The sequence below is a fragment of the Argentina silus genome (assembly GCF_951799395.1).
Source record: "Argentina silus genome assembly, chromosome: 16".
NCBI classification, from domain to species: Eukaryota; Metazoa; Chordata; class Actinopteri; order Argentiniformes; family Argentinidae; genus Argentina; species Argentina silus.
Window position 1 is genome coordinate 15,491,860 of NC_139670.1, and position 27,785 is coordinate 15,519,644.

The 27,785-nt window shown below is 44.8% G+C and overlaps 2 protein-coding genes across 2 annotated transcripts; one reads left to right on the forward strand and one right to left on the reverse strand.

Annotated features, from left to right (window-relative positions):
* The first annotated feature begins 2,975 nt into the window (after positions 1 to 2,975).
* On the forward strand, positions 2,976 to 14,622 carry bms1 (BMS1 ribosome biogenesis factor). Its single transcript, XM_083687523.1, has 23 exons — positions 2,976 to 3,091; positions 3,578 to 3,763; positions 3,887 to 4,077; positions 4,195 to 4,274; positions 4,719 to 4,907; positions 5,126 to 5,268; positions 5,611 to 5,732; positions 6,052 to 6,245; positions 6,414 to 6,577; positions 7,039 to 7,757; positions 7,913 to 8,014; positions 8,199 to 8,350; positions 8,681 to 8,762; positions 9,098 to 9,177; positions 9,454 to 9,648; positions 9,967 to 10,155; positions 10,653 to 10,833; positions 11,583 to 11,641; positions 11,763 to 11,885; positions 12,155 to 12,302; positions 12,475 to 12,650; positions 12,945 to 13,106; positions 13,401 to 14,622. Exons 2-23 carry the CDS (start codon positions 3,588 to 3,590, stop codon positions 13,626 to 13,628), a joined length of 3,855 nt encoding a protein of 1,284 aa, XP_083543649.1. The 5' UTR covers positions 2,976 to 3,091; positions 3,578 to 3,587; the 3' UTR covers positions 13,629 to 14,622.
* A 6,860-nt stretch (positions 14,623 to 21,482) lies between these two features.
* Positions 21,483 to 27,775, reverse strand: sh2d4bb (SH2 domain containing 4Bb; the record flags this gene model as incomplete). The annotated part of the gene is made up of 8 exons (XM_083688168.1): positions 21,483 to 21,599; positions 21,714 to 21,934; positions 22,568 to 22,695; positions 22,834 to 23,167; positions 23,647 to 23,785; positions 24,985 to 25,144; positions 26,144 to 26,303; positions 27,613 to 27,775. The coding sequence occupies 8 exons, from the start codon at positions 27,773 to 27,775 to the stop codon at positions 21,510 to 21,512; spliced, it is 1,395 nt and encodes a 464-aa protein (XP_083544294.1). The 3' UTR covers positions 21,483 to 21,509.
* Positions 27,776 to 27,785: the final 10 nt, after the last annotated feature.

Below are 27,785 nucleotides of genomic sequence, written 5' to 3' on the forward strand. Positions count from 1 at the left end.
AGCTCATACCATATTGGAAAGGAAAATGAAATGGAAAAGTACAAAGTAATTGAGCGCATATGGTAAGGAGCGCATAACATTTTGTGAACTCTGTTATTCAATTGTTTTTAATATGATATATATTCAGTATTTTGCAACAAATGTCCACAATATGTTCTGCTGGCCAAAGACAATCATAAAGTCAGAACTAACCATTCAGACCTATTAGCTCTCATAATCGTTTTTCTTTCTTAAAGCAAGTTATGAAGCAAGTTGTAAATGTCCCTCTTGTCAAAATTGAAATCAAACACAAAATAATGTTTTCATGAGGATAGGGGGTCGGTCTTGACCTTTTAGGTCACAGGACAGGGGAATGGGGCATAGGAAGGTGTGTGTGTGGTGGGGAAGGGGGACAGGTAATTGGCTGTGAACGACTCGGTCGTTTGAGATCACAACCTCAAAAGGAGCACCACGCCCTCACTGTACCCACCCTCTTTTTCAAAGTTTGGTATAAAAAGCTTTGCTGTTGACCTGCAGAGTCAGAGCATCCGAGTTCTTTAGCAAGGAACATCTCATCTAGAAAGACAAGGTGTTCAGTCACAGAGACTTCTGCTGTCACAGAGCAACAGAAGCACAGAGCTACACTACAGAGCCATGATGTCAACCATTGGTGAGGAGAGAATTTATCAAGCCTAACCCTATCAAGTGTTTTTTTTAACATACTACTTTTAAAAAATATGTTTAATCTGCTCCTGTTTAAGTATTAATTTTGGGTTATCTTTTACTCAGTGCTGATTTCATTAGCTGTATCTTGTTGGTTGTGTAGATTAGTTACAAACAATACGCTATCATTTTCTTTTATTTGCAACAGTCTATTTTTTTTTTTTTTTTGTCTATAGTTTTACCTTTTATTCATGTCACTGTCCATTTCTTCAGGAGTCTAAATTAATTTCCATCTGTATTATGTCTATCTGTATATCCATGTGTTTTATGTTGGTACTTGTACTGTCTACCTTTAATTGTGATACATTCCTTATACATAGCACATATATATGTCCACTGTATGCCATTTTGTTTGTTAATTTTGTTTTTGTCTTTGTCTTTGTTCTGTCTGTGAAGTGTGTGTTTATCTGTGTTGGAATGATATTGTTGTCTGACAGAAGGGGAGGCTCCTTCCCTGATGACTCCCACGGTGTATTTGCCCTTATCTCATTGCTATTGGCTGCCATGATGCTATCTGTGGGACGCCAGAGGTATTTACATGTACGTATGTCCTCATATTATTCACATATGGCAACTTAAGGTCAGTGGGAGTAACTGTGTCACTGCTGCTCTGCAGGTCAGGAGAACTCTACAGTGACGGGCCCTAGGACCCTGGGACGCAGGAAGAGAACCAGCTTCACCAAGGAGCATCTGGAGCTTCTGAGGGTGGCGTTTGATGTTGACCCCTACCCAGGCATCAGAGTGAGAGAGAGCCTCTCCCAGGCCACTGGCCTGCCAGAGTCCCGCATTCAGGTGAGACATGAACACTCGCACCCAGACACACACTCACACACTAACAAACAAAAAACACAGTTACACAACAGTACACTGTACATATTTTGCTAAAGCTTTTGAAAGATCATATTCTCACTGAGGTATCCCTATCTGTTGCAGGTGTGGTTTCAGAACAGGAGAGCCAGAACCATGAGGAATAAGGGCAACAGGCTCTCTCCTGAGCCAGAGTCAGCTTACTGCAGCCCTGCCTCCTTTCAACCAGCCCTGGGCTCCTCCTCCACACCCCTCCACGGAACTGGAGCTGTTTACTCCCAGGTTACCACAGAGAAGGCATCTCTACATCCAACACTGAGCCAGCTGCTAGAGGAAGGACCAGATGACTGCTTCTACGGACCTCCATCTTGTCCGCCTGTCTTCTTCTCCCCAGGGGACGCTGGCTACAGCAGCCCCTCCTTTGGTGGGGGTGTGGGGGCAAGACAGCAGGGCAGGCTGCTGGGTACCAGCTCTAGTCCTAGCTTTCTGAGGGTGGGCCAAGATGGCACCTCGCCAGACACTCAGTGGTGCACTGGTGCTCAGAAGCAGCTCACACCATTCTCTCAACGTGACGGCCAGGCCTTCCTCTACCCAACTCAGTCAGGATTTCTTTCCCAATGTGCCCAATACGGATCCCAGTCCAATTCCGGCCACACCAACATGTACTCCAGCTGTCCTGCCACACCAGACTCAGCTTGCTGGGACATGGGGCTTGAGAATTTCTCTCCCACAGACAAGTGCTTTCAGTCATCTGTCTTGAGAGGGCCTGTCTTCGACAAGTCCCCTGGTCCCCTTGATGCGATGCAAGAGGCCACTCTCTTGCCTGAACTGTCCTCCCAGTGTGTGCAGGATGTCCTCGGGGAGATGCAGGCTGAATGGTGGGAAATGGCGAGGTTAGACACCACTGCCAGATTCTAGGTATTCTAAGGCAAGAACAATGTAGAACTATGACACATGGCTGCTCTGCTATTATATGTCCTAGGTGGATGGACTTAAATTTGATATTGATACGTTGATATTGATACTTAGGCTTGATACCATCTGTACTTGCAAATGTATTACATTTGTTTTATATTATTAACTTATTTGCTTACTATTTATTCTATTTATTCCAAATAAAAACCTTTGTAAATGATTTAGTTCTGAACTGGTGTTTTTAATCGTTCTCAAGCTTTGTATTTGCTGCTATGCAATAGGCAATGTAGGCCTAAGCATAACCACAACACAGGAAGTAATCGAGGTGAAATATAAAATAAGGAGCATTTGATTATTGAAAAAAACATTTTAACTGACGGTCATCCACCTCACTTTATCACTTACAAAACGAGCAAGGACAAAAAGAAAAGTCTCCGCTCTCGCTAAATAAGCGATTAAGCGAGCTAGGCGGAACGTTTCAGGTTAAGTCTGTTTTCTAGACGGTGGAAATACAGACTGTCGTCACTTCCGGTCTATGCGTACACACGTGAGAAAATTGAAAACATATCTGATTTCTTCCCAGGTCGTGCTGTCGCATATTCATTTGAATGAAGTGAACACATTTTTTTTACTGACGGGAAATCAACTTGTTGGACATATCTCCGAGGTAAGGCGACATAGATTGTGTCTTCTTTGCAGCAGTCTGATCTTATTCCCCACCAACACAGCAACCTGACAAGACAACACATGGGGTCACAAGCTAGATCCACGAATTACGCCTAAAGGGTTGCTTCTGCACCGTCACATTGACAGCTATAGTTTCTCAAACCTTTCTCACGATAGATTGGGTGGGATAGAGTCTGGAAGCCAGAATGATGTAGTCTGGACTGGAGACTACACATCATTCTGAAGCAGTTTTTGCACATAGAGGCAAGACCACCACAATACACATGGTATGGAGGAATACCGGCAGCTTGCGAGTCAGCTTACACATTTTGCTCCTAAAGAGTGGAAAAAACTGCTTGCACACATGTTTAAAGTAGGAACATGCTACCGTACCTGACGTGTGTGTGTGTGTGTGTGTGTGTGTGTGTGTGTGTGTGTGTGTGTGTGTGTGTGTGTGTGTGTGTGTGTGTGTGTGTGTGTGTGTTAGAGAGGAGAGGATGGAGGCCAAGGAGCAGAAGGACCACAAGCGGCACACGCAGAAGCACAGCGGGCCGAAGGCGGAGAGGAAGAAGAGCAGGAAGCAGGTGTCAGAAGGACAGAAGGATGAGCAGAAGAGGAACCCCAAAGCGTTTGCGGTCCAGTCTGCCGTGCGCATGACCAGAACCTTCCACAGGTCAGTGCACAGAAACACTCAACAGAAAAGCTTTTCACACTTCCAAGTAATATCTTAAGGAACAGGTGTGAAGGGGTTTTTTCATACTACAGACTGTGAGCTCTTTCTCCCCCTCCCCCCCAGGGCCCAGGACCTGAAGGTAAAGAAACACCACATCCCTCTGGTGGACCGCTCGCCCCTGGAACCTCCCCCAATTGTGGTGGTGGTGGTAGGACCCCCCAAAGTGGGCAAGAGCACCCTCATCCGCTGCCTGATCAAAAACTTCACCCGCCAGAAGCTGGGAGACATCTGTGGGCCTGTAACTATTGTCTCAGGTGAGCTGGGATGTTTCTTGCTGTAATCCCGCTCAGGGGCATCCCTAAATGGTTTTCATCTAGTAGCTTGTGTTGCTTATCTGCTAGTGTTGACCAACCCTTTTATTTTCCTTGCAGGCAAGAAGCGGCGTCTTACATTCATTGAGTGTAGCAATGACATCAACACCATGATTGACGTGGCAAAGGTCGCTGACCTGGTGAGTGTGCGTGTGTGTGTGTGGACGACTTTAATTATTTTCTCTGCCTCATTGGGCCCTCAATCAAGACTGGCAGTTTGTTGTAGCTGTCGTTTCCTAAGTGTGGCCAACATTAATCTCTTCCGATGGTCTGTTGGTTTTCCCCCCGATATTTTTAAAGGGGATTGTCAATTCAGTTCAGACCCTCATGCTTTTCACTCCCATGATGACAATTCATCTAATCATCATCATCATCATTATCATCATCTGTTATCCTTGACTGAAAAAAACGAGAGGGCGCAAATAAAAAAAAAAGCCAACGATGGCAGCCGTGGCGGATTTGAATTCTGTTATTGTTGTTGATTGCTCTAAGGAGGAAGTCGTCCCGGCATGTGTGATGGCGTCGTCTCGCTGAGTCGCTCCTAAAGAGTGTTTCATATCAATGTTCCTGTGGTTGTCCTCAAGGTCCTGATGCTGATCGACGCCAGCTTCGGCTTTGAGATGGAGACCTTTGAGTTCCTCAACATCTGCCAGGTGCACGGCTTCCCTCGCATCATGGGCGTGCTCACGCACCTGGACTCCTTCAAGAACAACAAGGTCCTGCGCAAGACCAAGAAACGCCTCAAACACCGCTTCTGGACAGAAGTCTACCAGGTCAGCGACACAAGTTGGAAGTTAAAAGGTTTCGGTCAGTGTGACCTGATTTCAGTCACCACGAATCCTTAGTTACTTTAAAAGGGGGGGGGGGGGGGGGTGCGACATAATTGATAAGACCGATGTTTTTGCAGTCGTGGGAGTCTTTCTTGCTTCTCCCCCTGTCTGTCGTTATGATTCTTACCACGTCCCCCTTCCCTTCTGCCGTCTGTCCCCAGGGAGCTAAACTGTTCTACCTGTCGGGGATGGTGTATGGAGAGTACCAGCTACAGGAAATCAAGAACCTTGGGCGCTTCATCTCCGTCATGAAGTTCCGCCCGCTGGTGTGGCAGCAATCTCACCCCTACGTGGTGGCCGACCGGTCAGTCCACCTCTAGAGCGGTGCATCACGTTCTGTAATAGGCTGTTGGCTTGGTATTACTGTGTAATAACTTTGTTACACTGTACTGACTGTACATAGTTTAAGGTTGGGGTGAGCGCTAGGGTTACTGCCTTAAGGGAGTGCGTGCGTGCGTGTGTGTGTGCGTGTGCGTGTGTGTGTGTGTGTGTGTGTGTGTGTGTGTGTGTGTGTGTGTGTGTGTGTGTGTGCGTGTGTGTTAGCTCCCAGTGCCTGCTCTCTTTCCTTCTACTTAACTCATAATCTCTCGATAATTCAAAGTCTTGCTCTCCCTCACTTTTTCTACGACTGTCACCCTCTTTGCAGTATGGAGGATTTGACAGACCCTGAGAAGGTGAGGGTGGACCCCAAGTGTGACCGCACAGTATCCCTCTACGGCTACCTGCGAGGGACACACTTGAAGAACAAAAGCCAGGTCCACATCCCAGGTAAGTCAACTCACTGACCAGGTTTTTCTTGTGAAAAGAGATTTGATCTCAATGAGAAGAGACCTGGTTAGGTCAGGGATAAGTGCATTTACATTTTTGATCATCTTTACATACACGTGTTTTTACTTGCAGTACATGTGTTTTTACTTGCAGTGTTTTACGTTCATTGATACACTTTTGAATGTACACAGTGCATGTAGTGCATGCAGTAGCACATTGAAGTTTTACTTGTAGAGATTTGACCTCCAGTTGTGCAAAAAAGTACACAAGTTGTTTGACAGTAAAAGCAGCCAGATGTGACCTATGGCGCCCTCCGCAGGTGTGGGGGACTTTGCCGTCGCGGACATCAGCTTCCTGCCAGACCCCTGTGCGTTACCGGCGGCCCAGAAGAAACGGGCCCTGAACGAGAAGGAGCGCCTCCTCTACGCCCCTATGGCCGGGGTCGGGGGGGTCGTGTATGACAAGGACGCCGTCTACATAGACCTGCCCGGAGGCCACGTCAATCAGGAACAGGTCAGTGCCCACCTAGACTAGGGTACTGGACTAACACACTATACCTATGGGTCTAGGGTACCTGACTAACACCCAAATGCGGACGGGCCGTTGATGTAAACAAAAAAAACATGCTAATTAGGAATTAATTTAAATGACTAATGTATCTGCTTTTACTGTCGCTGCCAGGAGGAAGTTCGGCCCACCACGGAGCTGGTCCAGTCCCTCATCGGCACACACGCCACCCTGGATGCCAAGATGGCCGCCAGCAAAGTGTCTCTGTTCACAGGGGCGGTCGCACTGACACCTGGGGAGTTGGAGGATGCGGAGGAGGAGGAGGAGGAGGAGAACGGGTGAGTGACAGACTGTCCCCGTCATCATCATTATTACTGTTATCTTGAAAAAATGTAAGGGCGCAAATTCTGAAAAAGCCAACGGTGGCAGCCTTGGCAGAATTGTATTCTGTTGTTGTTGATATCTTTAAGGAGGAAGTGGTTCCGGTATGTGTGATGGTGATGAGTGCAGTAGAGCACTCTGGTCCAAAGTAGGGCACTACTCTATATGAGTCCGGTCTTAAGTAGAGCACTATGTTGGGAATAGGGTATAATTTGCTGACTTGTCTCAGTAAAAGCTGTGGGAAACGGGAAGCTTTTACGGCTGAATCACATATTCTGTGTGTGTGTGTGTGTGTGTGTGTGTGTGTGTGTGTGTGTGTGTGTTTGTGTTTGTGTGTGTAATACAGCTTAGTATATGGTTGTGGAAAACATATATTTTCAAATCGTGTTTTAAGTTAGTCTTCCTACTTTTCTCCCAGGGAGAGACGAGGACCCCAGGAGAGCATAGTCTGGGACCCGGAGACGCAGAGAAAGAGGAGGAAAGCCATCTTCACTGAGGAGGACGAGGAAGATGACAACAGTGATGGAAGTGATGAAGAAGACGGGGATGAGGAGGAAGGAGAGAGTGAGGAAGAAGACGAGGAGGGAGAGAGCGAGGAGGATGATGAAGAGGAGGAGGAAAAGGAAAGGGAGACGACGAAGGACAAGGCTGAGTTGACGAAAGACAAGACGAGATTGACAGAGAAAACTCCACCGGTGAAGAGACAGAAAATGGAGGAGAGCAAAGCAGAGGAAACGCCGGTGGTGGAGCTGCCTGCGTTTGCAGACAGTGAAGATGAGCTGGAGATGAGCGAAGAGGAGAAAGAAGGAGAGAAGGGGGGAGAGCAGGAGCACAGAGGAGACGAGAGTGAAGAGGATGAGTCTGATGAGGAGGAGGAGGATGACGATGAAGAAAACGAGGAAGAGGATAAGATGGGAAAGGGGAAGTTCGGACTGGGCGACTCGGGTCATTGCTCCGAAGAGGATGATGATGATGAAGAGAGTGAGGACATACATTCCCTAGAGGACAATGCCGATAACGCCAAAGCCTCAGGAAAAAAGGACAAGAATTCAAACACTCCATCCAAGATGGAGGAGGAGGAAGAAGAAGAGGAGGAGGAGGAAATGGAGGGAGGGGAGCTGTGTTATGAAAGTGCAGGTACTCTTTCGCCCTATTTAGTAATGGAAACCTAAAGAAACAAACAAGTCATTAATAGGTTATTGTGTGCTTTTGTTTTCCTTCACTACGTAATTTCTGAGCTTGATTGAGTTATTGTCCCACCTCATGACTCATAATCGATTTCCTGTTCTCAGGGTCGCTGCGGTGGAAGGAAGGTTTGTCACAGAAAGCGTCTGAGGCGTTTCTACGGCAACAGCTGGCCGCCCCGAACCTGCGCAAACTCGTGTATGGCACAGGTAAAACAACTCCTCACCCTACCAGATTTTGGTATTCCATATTTGCTTTAGCTCTTTATCTGTTTGTTTCACTACTGTTGTTTTCTCCTTTTGTCTAATAGAAGAGTATATATTTTATCAGTGGAAGAAGTACCTTGCAGCGCTGCAGAAATGAAGTTGTTGTTGTTGTTGTTGTTCCTCTCAGTGGCGGAGGATACTGATGGGGAAGAGGATAAAGAGGAGCTGGGAGGGCTGTTTCGAGTCAGCCGCCCCGAGAAGAGCAAGAGGCACCGCGCGGACGGCGTGGACTGCTCCCGCTTCGACACCGACGCCGCTCGCGACTGGGACCTGGAAGAGGTAACAGGACTGGGCCCGCCCGGAGGGACAATCTCGTTGATTTTCTTTTTTTCCCCAATGAGCTTCTCCATAGCTGCCCTTTCCTCTGTCTTTGTCTGGTTAGCATCGTGCCTTTCTTATTGGCGTGGGGTGTCATTTCAGATCTACAGGAGTGTTGGTGGGCGGGGGGGGGTTAGGGGTCAATTTGGTCATCCTCATACATATTGCTTTTACCCGCCCACCCATCTATCTTATCCATCTTCTTTCATATCTATGTCCATCCATCTTAGCTAAAAGTAAAGAAAAACGGGAGAAATGTATATATTCTAACATCCAAATGGTGTCTTTCAGGTGCTGGACTCCATAAGGGACTGCTTTGTCACAGGAAAATGGGAAGAGGGAGAAGATGCTGCGACGCTGCTGAAACAGGATGGTGAGGGGGGGAAAAAAGCGCCCTCTTGTGGCCGAAATGTCCTTATTGTTTTATTCAGGTACAAATAGTATTTGACAAAGAGGAGAGAGAGCATTGACGAAAGCATGTGACGCTGAAACGTTTGTTCAAACTTGCTCTCTAGGCAGGTCAAAGCAAACATTCAAAGTATTTGGAAGGATTTCAAATACTGTTTGACCCCAGGTCTTGATAACAATGGGCACTTGCACTATATCAAAGTATGCTAATTACATGGTACTGAATTACCCCTTGTGGTGTTTTTATTGAGAGTACATTCTTACCCCCCAGCTGACTTGCTCCTTGTTTTCCACCTGTAGAGGAGCTGTATGGGGACTTTGAAGACTTGGAGACCGGGGAAGTACACAAGGGGCATGCTGGGAAGAAGGACCAAGCTGAGGTATTCTTTTTCTTTATTTCATGTTTTTCTCTCCAGTTGCAGATTCAACCACTCAAATATAACCTGGTTCTCAGCTGTACCACCTGGTTCTTTGCTACCAATTCTCTGCTGTTGAGATCTATGGGGAAATGTACTTTCAAAAGATTTTTTTTTATTTTAGTTTCCTTAGTTTCCCTAGTGAATCCAGAGCCCAGGTTTATTCCGTCTTTCAATCATCAATACAGCGGTTCATGGTTTGTTCAAGGCCGACCTATACTTTCTCTTTTGTGTGTGCAGGAGTCCAGCGAGAATGAAGAAGAAGAAGAAGAGGAGGAGGAGGAGAAGCTGATGAAGGTCGACGATGACGAGGTCCTGAAGAAGAAGAGAATGGATAAGAAGCGGAGGCTAAAGGAGCGCTTCGACACGGAGTACGACGACGGAGACGCCACCTACTTCGATGACCTTAAGGAGGAGATGCAGAAGCAGGCTGAGGTGAGGGGTCAGGGGTCATAGGGTCAGAGCTTTCTCACGCAGTGGCAGCAGTCTCTACGGACACATTCTGGCTGCAGAGCCTTTATCAGCATGCTGACATTAAAGGGATGGTTCAGCCTTTTTTTCATGGTTAGGTGACAATGCCCTGAGTTGTCGTCATAGGCCAGTAGTAAAAGCATATCCGCTAATCCGCTCTACTTTGCTACTGGCAATTAGCATACAATTAGCATTGTATGAAATGCATGCCAGACTTGCATACAATTGGCATGAAGTGCGAATATGACAGAATATAATGTGTTTCATTGATTGTTTATTTAGCTGAACCGGGCCGAGTTTGAGGAGATGGATGACGAGGCGAGGGTGCAGTACGAGGGCTTCCGGCCCGGCATGTACGTGCGTCTGGAGATCCCCTCGCTTCCCTGCGAGTTCGTCACCAACTTTGACCCGCACTACCCGATCATCCTGGGCGCTCTGGGCGCCAGCGAGGGTAACGTCGGCTACCTGCAGGTGAGGGAAAGGGTCGACGAAGGTTGATGTGGCAAGGAATCATAAATGAAGATGGCGGACGGAAGCGAACTGAAATTCTGATTCAAGGGTTGAATACAATTGTTATGTCATGAATGGCACTTCTTGAACTCTTGAATGAAATTGACTCTATTAAAGTGAAAGTAGATAGTAGATAGATGGTAGAATGAGCTAAGCTTCCTAACATGAAGCTGAATCGAAACGTTTTTTTATGTCCCATGCACCAACCTCACCAAGTCAATTTCCCGTAAGTGCAAATATACTTGGCCAAATAAAAGAATTCTGATTCTGATTCTGAAAAGCACAGTCTGCTATAGATGTCCTGTTGTGAGCAATATAGAGGCCTAGCATCTCATTGGAGGAGCACCCTTCTGAAATGTACCTTTTTAAAAGCTTGCCCTAGTTGGGCCTTGCGTATTGCTTGCAAGGAAACGGCGTCATTGACAAGTTTCCCCACATCTCACGATGTTCTTCCTCAGATGCGGCTGAAGAAACACCGTTGGCACAACCGTATCCTGAAGACGCGGGACCCCCTCATCATGTCGCTGGGCTGGCGCCGCTTCCAGACCATCCCCCTCTACCACATCGAGGACCACAACGGGCGCAACCGCCTGCTCAAGTACACGCCACAGCACATGCACTGCGGCGCCACCATCTGGGGTGAGAGCACTAGTGCTTGGCAATTCTTTTTTTTTTGGGCTCAATATTCGGTGACAGTCAGTTTTATCAGCTGAGGACCAGTGTGGGAGCTGGCTCTCATTCTAACCCGAGCAGTAACACACCTGATTCAATTCATCAAAGTCTTGGTTTATTGTGGTCTGCTGGCTAACTTACTGGAAATAGCCTCCAATGAGAATGTGTCCTCTATTCAGTTACCTGAAAGAATGAAATATAAATGAATAGATGGATTGGTTTGTGCGATCAAATCAAGTGAACCTTTATTTATATAACATACTGTATATAGTAGTGCTTCGCAGTCTTGGACTGAAATGTCACAACAATTTATATATATATGTGTGTGTGTGTATATATATATATATATATATATATATATATATATATATATATATATATATATATATATATATATATATATATATATATATATATTTAAAAAAGCATTTATGATGTTCTATAAAACTATAATATAGGTGAATACACAGTTTTCACACAAGAAAGCTCAAGAGCAACACATAGTGTTGTTACCATAAATAAGGGTTGTATTTGGTGGCTTGTAAATGTCCAAAGGATATTGTCCAAACATATTTCCTACTGGGGAGAAAATAAAAACACAAGATAAAAACAGAGAAGGATAATAAAAGTATTACAGCCATGGAAATTGAAACAGTAAAAACAAAGTGTGTGTGTGAGGAGTGTAGATGTGACCCTGTCCTCTCCTGTCTCCTCAGGCCCAATCACACCACAGGGTACCGGCTTCCTGGCTGTGCAGTCAGTAGCAGGAACTAAGGTAAAAACAAACCACGACACACCAGATGGAGGGGAAATAAGGGGTGCCTTACCCTACTTACCTATAAACCTGCTTTTCCGACTACTTCAAAACCGCACTTCACACTACTTTTTCTTTGCAGTCCAGCTTCCGCATCGCAGCCACCGGAGTTGTCTTGGACCTGGACAAGTCGGTGACCATCGTCAAGAAGCTCAAGCTGATTGGTTACCCGTACAAGATCTTCAAAAACACGTCCTTTATCAAGGTAGGGTGTGCCTCATAACAGAGGTTTTGATAACAGATCTTTTATCAAGCACCTGTGTTTTAGATACATATACTATATTATATATTAGATACAGTGTTTTAGTACACAACCTTCATCTCCACCAATGTCCAGAGGTTAATCACCTTTATTTTTTTACCAACTATACTTTACACCCCTGATAATAACACATTATACCCGTTCGCTTTAAGAAAAGGTGATTTTACTCCCCAACATTAAAGACCTTTACACCACTCCTCTTGTTTTTCCAGGGGATGTTTAACACGGTGCTGGAGGTGGCCAAGTTTGAGGGGGCCTCCGTCCGCACTGTCAGTGGGGTCAGAGGTCAGATCAAGAAGGCCCTGTCCACGCCGGCGGGAGCCTACAGAGCCACGTTTGAAGACTGTCTGCTGATGAGTGGTGAGGAATCAGGGCAGAGCGTGCGTGCACGCGCCTTGCTCCTCCTAATGTTTCTCTCACATTCTGCTTTTATTGAATTCAATATGTCAATCATCTTTTTAGGGGGCAATTATGAGGGAATTGTCAGAGCCCAAGCACTGCTACTACTGTGTATGTGTGTGTTTGTGGGTAGATATTGTGTTCCTGCGCACCTGGTACCCGGTGACGGTCCCACAGCTGTACAACCCTGTGACCTCTCTGCTGATGCCAGTGGGTCAGAAGGATGTATGGACGGGCATGAGGACCCTGGGGCAGATCAAATACGAACTCGGGGTCCGCAACAAGCCCAAAGTAGACTCCCTGTACAAGGTAAGACCTGATAGGAGACACCCCAAACTTGACCTTATTGAAATTCATGCTTACAGTTCTAAAACTGGTGAGATGCAGAATATAGAAAAATATTTAAGGCAGCTCAACATTGACTGATGTGTCTTAGGGGCTTTTTTCTGTAGACATCACACACACAGATCATTGGTTGTTTCTATACTGGGTTTTAGATGTCCAGCCAGAGTTTCCTGTGTCTGTGTCTTCCTTCCTGGTTTAGTTTCGGAACCCCTAACCTCTTACCCCCCCGACCCCTCTCTCTTCTTTCCCTCCTGGCAGCCGGTGGTCCGAGCGCAGCGCCACTTCAACCCCCTGCACATCCCCAAGGAGCTGCAGAAGGCCCTGCCCTTCAAGAGCAAACCCAAACAAGACCAGCCTAAGGGCAAGAAGCCCCGAGACCTCCAGAGACCCGCCGTCATACGGGAGCCCCACGAGAGGAAGGTAAGAGAACAACACCACATTAGGGCATGGTTGCCCCTCGATGCTTATCTTGGTCATGTTCCTATTTCTTTTCCGTTTGTATCTATGTTTTGGGTGGGGTGGGCTAGCTGATCCTAGATTGAGGACACCACCACACAGAAACTATATATATATATATATATATATATATCCCCCCTCCACCTGTTTTCTTGTGATCCATGTTATATTCATCTGTATTGTCAATTTTTGGTGTACAACCAATCATTTGAAATAATTCTGAGCCCAGAGCATGCCGTGCCTTCTCTCGTCCACCAGGTGGCGGCGTTGCTCAACGCCCTGAGCACGGTGAACAACTACAAGAAGACCAAGGCCCACACGGCGCAGCACGCCAAGCACAAGGTCTTCCTCCAGCTGCGGGGGAAACAGGAAGAGGAGAAACTCAAGAGGCAGAAGGAGGCGCGTAAGAAGCTCTACCGCCAGTTGGGCCAGAAGGAGAAGAAAAATCAGAGATCCAGTCTGAAGGGTGCTTCGAAGGACGACTGATCTAAACTCCCTGTGCGGGGGGAGGTTGTGTTTCATTCTAGAAAGTTCTTACCTTCACCTTTATGTCCTCGTTCACTCCCCTACGCATTCCTGAGATGACTGGATAGGCATCAGTACCTATACCTAGTTGTATTGCTTTTTTGGGAGCCAATACCTATCAGAACTGTGAAGGGGAATGAACATAGGCAGAAGGAAAGGGAACTTTTCAGAAAGGAATGTAGCCCAAGAAAAACCTTGTATGGCCTCAAGCATTTTCTGGCCCGGACTTTGGACCCTCAAGACTGTAAATCTGTTTGACTCTGTTTAAAGCCAGTGTAAGACTTTTGCGCTGTACCAGTGGGATTATAATCCTTCTGAGGAATAGTATATTTGTCTGGGCTACTGAGGTAGTACACAATGGTTCAATCCCAAGCCTCTACTCCCTGTGCACTTGTGGAGATCTAAGAGGATTGGATAGATCTAAGCAAAGCCCCATGCTAGGAGGGGGTGGGGCACTGGGCTCTGACACTAAAGCACCGTTACGTTCAGTTTTCAAGAGGAATAAGAAGGTCCTCACATCAAAGGTGTTAGCAACAGTTAAGGGGGCCAATGTACAACTTTCTCAGCAGGACGGAAAAATGTGCCCTCTGATAGTTCAGGGAGACATTTTGCCTTATTGCTTACATCAATCCAGTCCTAGTCTCAGATCTTCACTAGTGATTTAGGGGTGGAAGTTAGGGGGTGATATGAGGCTTACTGATGGATTCTGATTTGAGAGAGAGGTATCGCAAGGAATGGATGGGAAGGGGTGGATTTATTTCACACCATTACAACCTCAGTTATTGAAACTCATCGATGTTATTGAGTCCTATCTATTTTGTGAGTTTGTTTTATCATACAGGAATGGAGAAGAACTAGTCAAAAATGCCTACAGTTAAAAGCAAACTGTGGTTACTTCATTCAATGTCTTTTTTCCCAAAATTGTCGTTGTTTTAATAAAAAAAGGGCAAAGTAATTTTCTATGGAGTCTTGCAATATATACAAAATAATATTTTCACGTGTTGGTGAGTCTGATTTATTTATATGATTTCTTTACTGCATGTCTTTCCCTCTGTTTCCGTTGCTAATCGTTGGGATTTGTTCTGCTGTTCAATTATCATTGCAACTATATATATATACAGCGGGTGAAATAAGTATTGAACACGTCACCATTTTTCTCAGTACATATATTTCCAAAGGTGCTATTGACATGACATTTTCACCAGATGTTGGTAACAACCCAAGTAATCCATACATACAAAGAAACAAAAAAAATACATTCAGAAATTAAGTTATGTGTAATAATGTGAAATGACACAGGGAAAAAGTATTGAACACATGAAGAAAGGGAGGTGCAAAAAGGCATGGAAAGCCAAGACAACAATTGAAATCTATCAGTAATTAAAAAGTAATCCAGCCCCTTGTCAGTCCAAATCAATATCATCTGGTTCAGTCCCAACTGATGGCCTACAAAAAGGTGTCATTGCCAAGGTGTCACACAAGACACATCTCATGATGGGTAAAAGCAAAGAGCTGTCTCAAGACCATCGCAACCTAATTGTTGCAAGACATTACGATGGCATTGGTTACAGGCGCATTTCTAAGCTTCTGAATGTTCCAGTGAGCACTGTTGGGGCCATAATACGGAAGTGGAAAGACAATCATTTCACCATAAATTTGCCTCGATCAGGTGCTCCTCGCAAGATTTCTGACAGAGGAGTGAAAAGAATAATCAGAAGAGTTGTCCAAGAGCCAAGGACCACTTGTGGAGAGCTTCAAAAAGACCTGGAATTAGCAGGTACTGTTGTCTCAAAGAAAACATTAAGTAATGCACTCCACCGCCATGGCCTGTATGCACGCTCACCACGCAAGACTCCATTGCTGAAAAAAAAGCATGTTGAAGCTCGTTTAAAGTTTGCTGCACAACATTTGGAAAAGCCAGTGAAATACTGGGAGAATATAGTGTGGTCAGATGAGAGCAAAATTGAACTGTTTGGATGCCATAATACACACCATGTTTGGAGGAGAAATGGCACTGCACATCACCCTAAAAACACCATACCAACAGTGAAGTTTGGAGGTGGGAACATCATGGTGTGGGGCTGCTTTTCAGCAAATGGTACTGGCAAACTTCACATAATTGAAGGAAGGATGAATGGGCAAATTTAGATTCAGATTTTTCAGATGCACTTTCAAGCTGTGAAACTCCCGTTCTACCACATCCCAAAGGTTTTCTATTGGATTCAGATCCGGTGACTGGGAAGGCCACTGAAGAACACTGAACTCATTGCCATGTTCATGAAAGCAGTTTGAGACAACTTTTGCTTTGTGATGTACAGGTGTTCCTAATAAAGTTCTCAGTGAGTGTATATATACAGTGCATTCCGAAAGTATTCAGACCCCTTCACTTTTTCCACATTTTATGTTACAGCCTTATTCTAAAATGGATTCAATTAATGTTTTTCCTCATCAATATACACACAGTACCCCATATTGACAAAGCGAAAACAGGTTTTTACAAATGTTTGCTTATTTATTAAAAATAAACTAAAATATCACATTTACGTAAGTATTCAGACCCTTTGCTATGACACTCAAAATTTAGCTCAGGTGCATCCTGTTTCCATTGATCATCCTTGAGATGTTTCTATGACTTGATTGGAGTCCACCTGTGGTAAATTCAATTGATTGGACATGATTTGGAATGGCACACACCTATATAAGGTCCCACAGTTGTCAGTGGAGACGAGACTCCTCAGTAAAAAGCACATGACAAGACTGCTGGGAGTTTGCCAGAAGCCTGATCGAACATCTCTGGAGAGACCTGAAAATAGCAGTGCACCGACGTTCCCCATCCAACCTGACAGACCTTGAGAGGATCTGCAGAGAAGAATGGGAGAAACTCTGTGCCAAGCTTGTAGCGTCAAACCCAAGAAGAGTTGAGGTGGTAATCAATGCCAAAGGTGCTTCAACAAAGTACTGAGTAAAGGGTCTGAATACTTACAGTGCCTTCGGAAAGTATTCAGACCCCTTCACTTTTTCCAGATTTGTGTGTTGTGTTATAGATTCAATTTACAATGGATTAAATTAAAATAATTTGCCATCAATCCACACACAATAACCCAGAATGACAAAGCGAAAACAGGTTTTTAGAAATTTCAGTAAATTTATTAAAATTGAAATACAGAAATACCTTGTACAAAAGTATTCAGACACTTTGCTATGACACTAAAATGCAAAAAATATCAACAAATCACTCAATAAGTTGAATAGAGTCCATCTTAATGCAAGGATAATAGTTGTAATTGTAATTTTTGAATTAATATCTTTGTTTTTATAGGGTCTCTGATTTGCATAGGAATCAATTACACACTGTGGATCAGGTTGTCATTACAAACTGAGCAAATGGAGAGGAACAAAACTGCTCAGGAATGTGACCCTGAGGCTTGGGGAGACTTACAAAAATCTACAAAGTTGAATGGTGGAGAGGAAAAAGCACAGTCGATGGGACATCATCTCAGTCACTCTACAAAATTGGTCTATAACCAAGTGGCCAAAAAGAATCCCTCCATAATTGTGTTTGCAACAATGAATTCAAGTGATACAGCAAAGAAAGTGGCTGGAAATGTGTTTTTTTGGTTTTACTACAAAGCATTAAGTTTGATGCAAATCCAGCACATGCAATGCAGTTTCCGCACCATCTCTCGTGTGAAGAATAGTGGTAGCTGCATCAAGTTATGGGTATGTTTGTCACTGGCAGGGACTGGGGACTTTGTGAGGATCAAGAGAAGATTATGAAATTTGAGTTGGTAGTGACATCCTAATCTACACAGTGTATAATTAATTCCTATGCAAATCAGAGACTCTATAAAAACAAAGATATTAATTCCAAAATTACATGAACTATTATCCTTGCATTAAGATGGACTCAATTCAACTTAAAGTAATTTGTTGATGACATTTTTGCAGTTTAGCTAATTTTAAGAGTGTCATAGCAAAGGAATGAATACTTATGTACATGAGGTATTTCTGTATTTCAATTTTAATAAATTTACTAAAATGTCAAAAAATGTTGGTTTGTCATTCTGGGCTATTGTGTATGGATTGATGGCAAATTCTTTTAATTGAATCCAGATTGAGTCACAAAATGTGGAAAAAGTGAAGGGGTCTGAATACTTTCCGAAGGCACTGTATGTAAATGTGATATTTCAGTTTTTTATTTTTAATAAATTAGAAACATTTCTAAAAACCTGTTTTGGCTTTGTTATTATGGGGTATTGTATGTAGATTGATGAGGGAAAAATACACTTAAAAAATCCATTACAATTAATCCATTTTAGAATAAGGCTGTAATGGAACAAAATGTGGAAAAAGTAAAGGGGTCTGAATACTTTCCCAATGCACTGTATATAAATATATAAGGCTGTTTTACTTCATTGTGAGTAAACAATTTAATTATAAACAAACAACATAGAGCTTTGAAATATGTATAATAATACCATCAATTCAATATCATGGACTGATAGTCTTTGCATCCAGAACTCTGTCTATGAATTTGATAGTGGTCAAATTTCCCCAGCCTCATCTCTCAATTTTATACCAAAACAAGTGGGCCAACAATTTGTCTGAAAAAAAATAAAAAATAAATTAAGGATGGCCTTTAAAACAGGTGTGTGATAAGTGTTTTGTGGTGGCCACTACCCGAGGAATGCTTGAAAGAGAGAGGAAACTGGATTATGTTAGAAGTACAATATGTAATACTCAAGCTTTATAATGGTTCTAAATTACTTATGTTGACAATGTTTAATCGGTAGCGATCAAAGAATGAGATCCCTTGAAGTAAATATTTCATTTACCAACGTTGTTTTGGTCCCAAAAAATGCTTCCTAAAATGGGTCTCGAGTGTGAGTGCGACACTGTTTACAATTGGCTAGGGATGTTCTTGGGGAGTAGACTCACAAATGTTCGCTTATCCGTCGTGTACGCATGCAGAAACACAACAGCTAATGTCTGACACTGCATGTCCATTTCGGGGGGTTTCTATTGTTACTAGGGAGGATATTTGAGAGTGTGTGGATGGCGTTTGTGGATGCCTGAATTCTTCATCATGTTAACTACTACATTACTTCATATTGATTATACCCGTATTGTTAAGTGTTACCCACGTACCTGACAACCTGATTGAACCTGATGTTAAAAAAAATCCCCAGTATTGCGTCTCTGAGGTTGATCATCATTACGATTTATAGCTAAAGTGATGGCTATAATACCGGCACTCGACTTATATGGGAAGCTCATATGGGTCGACAGATGTGATACAGAATGGGTAGTGTGTGTGCCAGCCCCCATGCCTTCACTGTTCCAGTGGGTACCTGTCAGAAAGTGTTAATTAATGAATCTAATTAAGCCTCCGTGGAGCTGCGTCCTCCTTGAGGAGCAGGACAGGAAGTTCTGTAGGTCAGGTGATCAGGTGAGCGCATCCTCCTCAACCACCCAGAGGTCCTTCTGTCTCCTGCGACCGCCTGAGTTTCATGAGGAGCGGCGATGGAACTGAACTCTGGTCAGTTAAAATCTCCTCCGTTCTTCACTCGTCCTCTTTTGGCCAGCTTCTGTCTGGAGGCCTCGTCTCACAAAGCCTCCCACTGGGAGTGGATCATCTCAACAACCTTCTCAAATGCCCTGTCCTGTAACAACCCCTAGCCCCTACGCCCTAGAGACTTGTGAAGTTTATTTCCAGTGCAGATATGTTATGTCTGAAGTGTAAACAGTTGAGAAAGTGGCCAACACTGCATATTTTTTTGCCTCTGCGTGATATGCCTCTGGTGTTGCAGTCAAAAAGCTATGTTTATTGGGACAGAACATTTGCGGTGTAGTTTCTGGGCACTCTCTTCACACCAGCCACGACCTTGTCTCCTGACATTGCCTAGCTCGCCCCTTATGGGTGTGTCTTCCAAACAGCATGCTAAACCACAAGTGAACCGTGGTGCAGTTTGTTTTGAGTGAACACAATCTTACTTGGTCTGGCCTTTTCCCAGGAAATAACAGAAATATGCTATGTATGGGTTGCTGCAGACAGATGTTGTTCAGTAAAAGTAGCTCACTAGCAATGAGTCGGGGGGGAAATACATGGAGCCATGAGGAGGTGAAGTGTCTCCTCAATAGGCTATGGGCAGATGGGCCTATAATATATCTGTTTACAAAGAATGCTGTAAAGCAGCAAATTATTTATTGCACGCAGCCTGGACAGGTGCTCATATTGAATACCAAAGCATTATTGTAAAGGACAAGATCGTGACTTGTATGCAAGGCTTGTCTTGAATTGCTTTCTTTTGGAACAACCCGGCAGATTGCTGCCCAATAAATTAATGGGCTGTCAGCCACTTGGCTTTTGTTTACAAGTGGTGGTTTCGCTAGAGATTTGGCAATGTGAATCCTAACTGAACCATATGAAAAATGCAACAAAGTAATTATTTCAACCCCCGATTCGGAGTTAATCAATCCAACTATAGGTGTGAAAGTGCCCTTAGGAAGCAGCTGATTAGGAAAGTGCAGCTGCGTCCTCCATTGATCACAATCACTCAATGCCGTTCTTGACGCAAGTCATGTGAATGGGCTCTTAGGTCGCCTCCTTCCATTAACAATGACTGATATCGTATAGTTCGGTCGCTCTTTGTAATATTCAGTATGAACGCACAGCTACATTCCACTTTGAACTTTGAACTTTGAACTGGCTAGTCTGAATGGCCTTTTATTGTTCAAATTGTCCTAGATTAGCTTCTTTGGTCTCTTTCCACTGCTGCTGTGTCTTACTACGCAGACTGAACACATTGCTAGATAATATCTAAGGGGAGGAACCTGGATCTTCTACAATGGGTTTTGAGAAGCGAGGAGAGAGGATGTGAGGAGAGAGGGACGCACCAAAGTAAAGTCTTGGCAAGTGAGACTACTTCAAGATTAACTGTCCAAAAAATAAACCCTGAATATCTAGTTTGTTCTTTTGTGAAAGTTACAAAAAAAGACACTGCAGCCTAACAATATGCATCTGACTTTTCCATTACCTCCCCCAACCCCCCACTATGGCCCCCTTGAATCGCCATCGGGAGCACTCATCGGCTACAGTAGAGTGCAGGTAAAGTGAAACCTTTCACTCTCTTCATGCCTCCCATGTTCCATTTTACCAAACAAGTTCTGTGAGAGTGGGCTTCCTAGAGGCTTTTGTCTGTTTCAGTGGCTGAAAAAGCCACTTCCCCTTGAACAATGCGGAGCTTAGCAAGGTCAGCCATGCATTTGGCGGAAACTTGAGCTTCCATTTAAGCGTGTGTGTGTGTGTGTGTGTGTGTGTGTGTGTGTGTGTTTTATGTGTTTGGAGGGGAACAGGGAGGGGGGGGGGGTACGATTGTTGTGCAGGGAACCGGAATGGATTTGGCACTCTGCCAGGTTGGCGTGTCAAAGGATTGAGGTAAAAAATGACCACACCAACACCATGTTCCTAGCTCCACCCCACAATATATTTCTTTAAATCTCAGGTACAAAAATACAATGCTCTCAAAATATAGCATTTTAACTAAGCTTGCTATTGACAATCTTACAAGTGAAACATACAGTGAGAGACTACGGTAGGTTACAACTGTCACCTATGCTGTGTCGAAATCCATTCAAGAGTGAGTTTGATGGGGACAGTTAGATAGGATTAGATTAGATAAGTGCTTGTGCCTTTTAGCAGTCAATTAATGACATTTTAATTTACCCCAGAGATTTGAAAGTGCCATCTACAGTATATTCAGTGTTGAATTAGGAGATTTCAGTTCACCTGTTCCAGGTGTCATGTATTGGTCAGGGAAGTGCAGGAGAGGGGTAGGATCACTAAAATAGACCCCCACAGTCGGAGAGATTGTTTCTCGATTGACAAAAGTCCTTCAGGAGTTCTCCTCCTGATGTCGTGATAACCTCCTCCTGGAAAAAAAACAAAACAAAAACATTCCCACAATTCCTATACTAAATAAACACCAATGACAATAGGGCTGCAAAATAAAAGAGTACAGATACATCAAGTCAAGGCCAACCCACCCTGTGGAAGTCGATGAGGTCAGCCAGCATGGCGTGGCGGCTCTGATCCACGCCCAGGAAGCTGTAGTAGTCTCCTGAGGCATCGACCAGGAAGTGCTTGAAGCCGCAGATGGTGCGGTAGGACAGCGTGTAGCCCCAGATCCGCTCACTGACACGGACCAGGAAGCTACCCTCGGGCGCTTTCATCAGAACGGACTCTGACTCCTGACGAGACATGATCCCTACAGAGACAGAAAGAGAGCGAGAGCGAGAGAGAGAGAGAGAGAGAGAGAGAGAGAGAGAGAGAATGTATTAGAGAGCTACACAGAGGACATTAAGAATGTAGAGCTTGTAGCCAATGCATCTGGAGTATCCTGACAAGATATGGTTCCTACAGAGAGAGAGAGAGAGAGAAGGGAAGAAAGTGAATAAACAATATATTCTCTCTGACGCATATTCTTTTGTCTTATACCAAGTTGAGTGTATTCCTGTATGCAGTTGATAGTGTGTGTGTGTGTGTGTGTGTGTCACTGCAGGTGCCCCAATCTGATGTCTGGCGGCGACACTGGTGTGTAGCTCATGTTGCTTAGGCGAAATGCTGTCACTCAGACTGCCATTAATCTTATCACTGACCAATCAGGAACCACACTGTGACCCCAATCAGCTCTGCGGCAGGTGGTGAATTATTGAGCTGCACCTCTACACTCCTCCTCTCTCTCTCTCTCTCTCTCTCTCTCTCACACACTCACACACACACACTTTCTTTCTCTTTCTCTTTCTCACACACTCTCTACACACTCTATTTCTTTCATTTGCACACATATACTATATACTTCAACTCTCTCTCTCTCTCTCTCCTGTCTAGCAGTACCCACCATGGAACCAGGGGGCGATAGAGGTACTGTTCCTCTCGTAGCCGGCCAGTCTAGGTATCTGCTCTTCTCTGAACCAGCGCAGGACAGACTCCCGGGAGGTGGGCCGCGGCGGACGCACCCACACAGAGCTGAGGGAGGGAGACAAGGCCAGGGTAGACTTTGGGGCCAAAGGATATACTGATGTGTGTGTGTGTGTGTGTGTGTGTGTGTGTGTGTGTGTGTGTGTGTGTGTGTGTGTGTGTGTGTGTGTATGTGTGTAAGAGCACCTGTCTGTTAGTGTGGCTGGAATGCTGTGTCGCCTGTTTTGCCTGCGGCGCTGGGGGGCGGGGGCGGGGCCAGAGGCGGGCCGCACTGCTGCGGGGGGTGCTGATAGGCCAGCGTTTGTGGACACAGCAGCAGACGCGGTCTGCGCGGACGGATCAACGACAGAGCTGTAACGTCGGCTATGGGCTGTACCATTCTGGCGGGTCTTCTGGAAGAGTCCACTGAGCCCGGCCACCAAACCCTTCTCGATGGCCTGCAGGGACTGGCGCTTGTATTCGTCTCTCGCGAGACGAGCCTTGCACTTCATTTCCTCATCGGCCGCCTTGGAGCGAAGCACTGACAGTAACAGAGACATCATATAAATCAACCCCAAATTTGTGGTGCTGTGCATTACAGCTCCAACCCCAACCCTAGCCCCTACCCTAGCTCTAACACAACCTGTACTCTAACCCTTATTCCAAACTTAACCTAGATACAGAGCCAAATGAAGCATACAGTAACTGGCCCTGTAGTTATCAAGCATAAAAGTAGGACCAAATCTCTGTATTTTGAACACATACGAGCTGTTTCCTACTCTGAGAGACTCGATGGCTGGCTAGACTACCGGCCCTGCTGTGCTTCAGACAGAGTAAAAGCAGCTAATGTTTGCTACATTTCAGACAGCAGAAACTGAAGTAACAATTTCATCATACACTGTGCATACACACCCATTTCAGCAACAATGGTAAAGAATAGTAGGACGTAGCAACTTGCATATTGCCTATTAACCTCATCCAGGGCCTACTCTTCAAAATGTCCACTCCCCGTCCACTCACGCTGCTCTTTCCACTCCTTGTCGTCCCTCTTGCCCATCTTGTCCTCCCGCTTGAGAGAGACGTATATCTCCTTGGCTCTCTTCTCCTCCATGCATCGTATCTCTTCCCCTCCCCTCTGCCTCTCCTCCGCCTCGCATTTCTACCAATGGAAATCACCCTCCATCACATCCCAGCGCCCTCTATCTATTGATCACCATGAAAGATAATGGCAGAGAAGGAGAGAGAACCGGTGTTGCATTGCAGCCTGGGCCTGGCTCATTTTGGCAGGGGTGCTGGCGACGTTAGCCCCAATCCACTTGCATTGAGTGTTTTCCACTCTCCCTCGCTTCAATAATTAACCAGGCGAACAAGGGACACGTAGTAATGAGAGCTAATTCAACTCAATCACTTTGAAATGAGTAATTAAGATCGTTTGATGAAACGGCAGCGTACGAAATCTAACCTCACTTGATCTCATAAGCAAGCTGGGGCACTGGCCAAATGATCTCAGGGAAACAGAGCTTGATTGTTTCTCTTGTCAGTCTCGTACGATGGGTTGGAGATCGTCGGGCCCATCCAGAAACACCCTGAGCTCTTACCGACCAAAAGGCTCTTGTAAAGATCTGAGACAATCTGATATATAGAGGCAAGATGATGAAAATCCCACCTAGCGAATTCCACCGAGATCAGTGAGTAACGCGGGGATACTATCATCTTGCTTTGTAATGCTTCCCCACCAGTGGAGGCTGGTACATTCGTGGGACAGGCTCATTGTAATACATGGAATGGGATGAGGAATGGTATTAAACACACATGTTTGATGCCATTCCTCATTCCATTCCATACATTACAATGAGCCTGTCCTCCGATTTCTACCTCCACCAGCTTCCACTGCTCTCCGCTCTCCAGTCCTCTCAGATCCACACAATTGTTCAGAGGCTATGGGGTTGTTTGTGAACAGGGCTGTTGGATCAAAGAAGAGGTTCAAGTTCTTTCTCCTTTTCTTCTCTTTCCCAGTGGAGGCTGGTGGAGGTAGAAATCGGAGGACGGGCTCATTGTAAAGCATGGAACGGAATGAGGAATGGTATCAAACAAGTCCTGTCCTTCGATTTCTGCCTTTCTACCAGCTATTCATACTATTATGTCCATCAAACACCTCCTTGCTTTTTTGTATTCTCTTAAAACTATGCAATAATTTTTCTAAACAGACAGAAGGTTGTCGGACAACAAAGAACACAACAAGTGACAACCAATAATCGTATAAGGAGAGAAGGCATGCCCTTTCTTTTTTCAAGGTGCTGTATATCAATTAGAATGGGATCACATGCTAATTGAAATGCAGTCCATTCATTCATTCACCTTCAGCGCCTCCCGAATGCACTCTTCCTCCTCCTCCTCCTCCTGTTTGGCCGCCTTCCTGTCGTCTGTCTCCTCCCTCTGTCTCCCCGCCACGCAGCGGGCCTTCTCCTTCGCCATGGCACCTTGAAACTTTTTCTCAATCTCCGCCTCTTTGACCCGCCTAGACAGAGAAGAATGGTATCTTGGGGGAGTCTGGTCGTCAGACTGGGAGTGAGTCATGAAGCCACTCATCAAATGAGACCTTATGAATCTGACACTTACAAGAGTACATCATTTGAAACCTTCAATCCTTCCTCATCCCACCCCCCCCCCCCCCCCCCCCCCCCTTCTTTCTCTTCCTCAGACCTTTCTATAGAAAAATCTATACTTCACATGCTGTCACTCTAGAAGCTGGCTCCTGTCCCAGCTCTATCGCTCTTTCATCACCTATCCCCTCTCTCTCTCTTTCTCTCTCTATCTGTCTGTCTGTCTGTCTGTCTGTCTCTCTACACCTTTTTCTCTTATTTGTCCGCTTCTCTATATCTGCTGTAACTCTGAAGTCACTGGGGTTTCTCTTTTTTTCTCATCCTTCACTCCCTCTTTTTTCTTTATCTCTTTCTATCTACATTCTCCTCTGCAGCCTTTCTATCTCTACGCCTTGTTCTTTTTTGGTCCAGATGGAAGTCGCCCCTAAGCACAGATCTAAGATCAGCTACCTCAAGCAAATTTACTCTCATCCCATTGGGAGGGGGCAAAAAGCAAATTGGTCTTTAATCAGTGCTTAGGGGTCACTTCCCAGCTAACAAGAAAGCATGTAAGGGAACCGCTTTGATGTAGCTTCTGCTGTCGTTTTTCATGAGCATTCGAAGGACAATTTTCTGTGTTCAATGTTCACACAAGAATGGAGTTCTAGAAATGTTCAGACAAGGTAAAGGAAGATAGTGTGGAAAATAGTGTGGATTTTCTTTTAATTAGGTCGATGCGATGTGAAAGAACAAAAAACATCCAGGAGGGCATTTTGTGAGTGGCAGGGCAAAACTGCAAGGTTTTTGGCCCCTTGCCCCCCCACCCCCCCCCCGAGCACATCCCCACACTTTTACTAAAGTTCCTGGGCAAAAGGGCAATGTTTTTGCCACCCCCTTGAGTACATCCCTACACACACACACACACAGACTTTTACCAAAGTTCCTTGGCCTCCTGCTGAGCCTGTCTTCTGGTTCTTTTCTCCATCAGCTCTTCAACAATGTCTTGGAAGGGCCTGTCCCCTGGAGCCTTCCCCATCACACACACCCACACCTCACCATCCAAGCCTAGCAGCCAGCGGATGCCCCGTCTGTCACCTGCGCACACACACACACACACGCACACACGCACACACATGCACACACACGCACACAGACACATACACACACACTCACACGCACACACATATTCAGAGGTTGCACTTTCAAGACTCCCTCCCTGAAACTGGAGCACAAAACTGCACTGACAGTTACAACATTACCTTAACCTCACAAACACTGAAACAGGGAGGTTACTATTTAAACATTGATCTTTCCAAAGGTCTCATATTCATTTTCGATATCTAGTCAAGCAAATTCAGTCAAGGACAAAATAGTCAAGGACACATGCTCATACTGACAGAGACGTTGGTAGGCGTCTCACTAAAATAGTTAAAGCAGTTGAAATCATTTCCACAAAAACATCAGGAGTGTGAGACAGCATTGAATGATCCACAAAAGCTCTCAAGGATTGTCTCATGGTTATCTGCTCTCAGACGCTGATGGATATAAAGTTGTCATCAAAGGAACAGGATGAAATGTTTTTTTTGTCAGAAACTTCACTTTGGTTGAGGGTTCAAGGGCTGTTGCAAATGTTTGTAGCCATAGTTTATATTGCACAATATGGTGAAAGCGTAACAGAAATGAAACTCTGTTACACCTGGGACTTACAGCAGGGTTGGGGGTCAATTCAAGGAAGTGATTTTTGAATTTAGAATTACATTTTTTATCTTTTTTAGTTTATTGTACGTTTATTTAACATAAATTCCCTATTTCCAATCCCAAAATTGTGATTGCAATTTGCTTCCTGAATTGACTGAATTGAAATTCAATGGACCCCAATCCTGATTTACAATACTCTTTTAGTTAGTGGCATACTGAACTGGGGTACACGATCAGTCCTGTGGCCTACCCTGCCTGCATATTCAATACTAGCCCTTGCCATTTTATCCACGGCTTGATGGTTCATTTGGAAGTTCAATCTAGTGCAAGCAATTGGTAAGAATCAGAATTCTTTTAGTTGGCCAAGTATATTTGCACATACAGAAAATTGACTCGGTGAGGTTGGTGCATGGGACACAAAAAACAATAGCAAATATTGACAAGAAATTTAGAAAATAGCAAAATATGAACAAAATAGCAATAACAAATTTACAAAATAGAACAATAAAGCAATACATTTTGTCGGCTGTGCGAGGCTAAGTGGCAATGAGGCTAGAGGCTGTGAAATGGGTATGGGGCATGTTCACTATCAATTAATAATAAATAAATAATAAATAATTTATAGAATCATTTAAGAACCAAAAAAACGTAACCAGGGGAATGCTCCATAACAAGACATGGTGAGAACCCCGGTACTCCTACTCACTCTTTTCACTGCGACGAGGACAGGGCTCGCGGTTCTCCCTCTCATTCCATCGCCGGACCTGCTCCTCGCAGATCTTAAAGAACAAAATCTGCTTCTGTTCCTCGTTTACCTCGGCTAACAGCTCCGGCTCGATGTACATGTCGCGGAGAATACGCTGCATCATCCTGAGTCGT

Coding starts and splice junctions, on each gene's coding strand:
- bms1 (XM_083687523.1), top strand. CDS start 3,588: ATGGAGGCCAAGGAGCAGAAGGACCACAAGCGGCACACGCAGAAGCAC. Junction 6,246..6,413: donor GCCACGTCAATCAGGAACAG/GTCAGTGCCCAC, acceptor TGTCGCTGCCAG/GAGGAAGTTCGGCCCACCAC. Junction 13,107..13,400: donor GGGAGCCCCACGAGAGGAAG/GTAAGAGAACAA, acceptor CTCGTCCACCAG/GTGGCGGCGTTGCTCAACGC.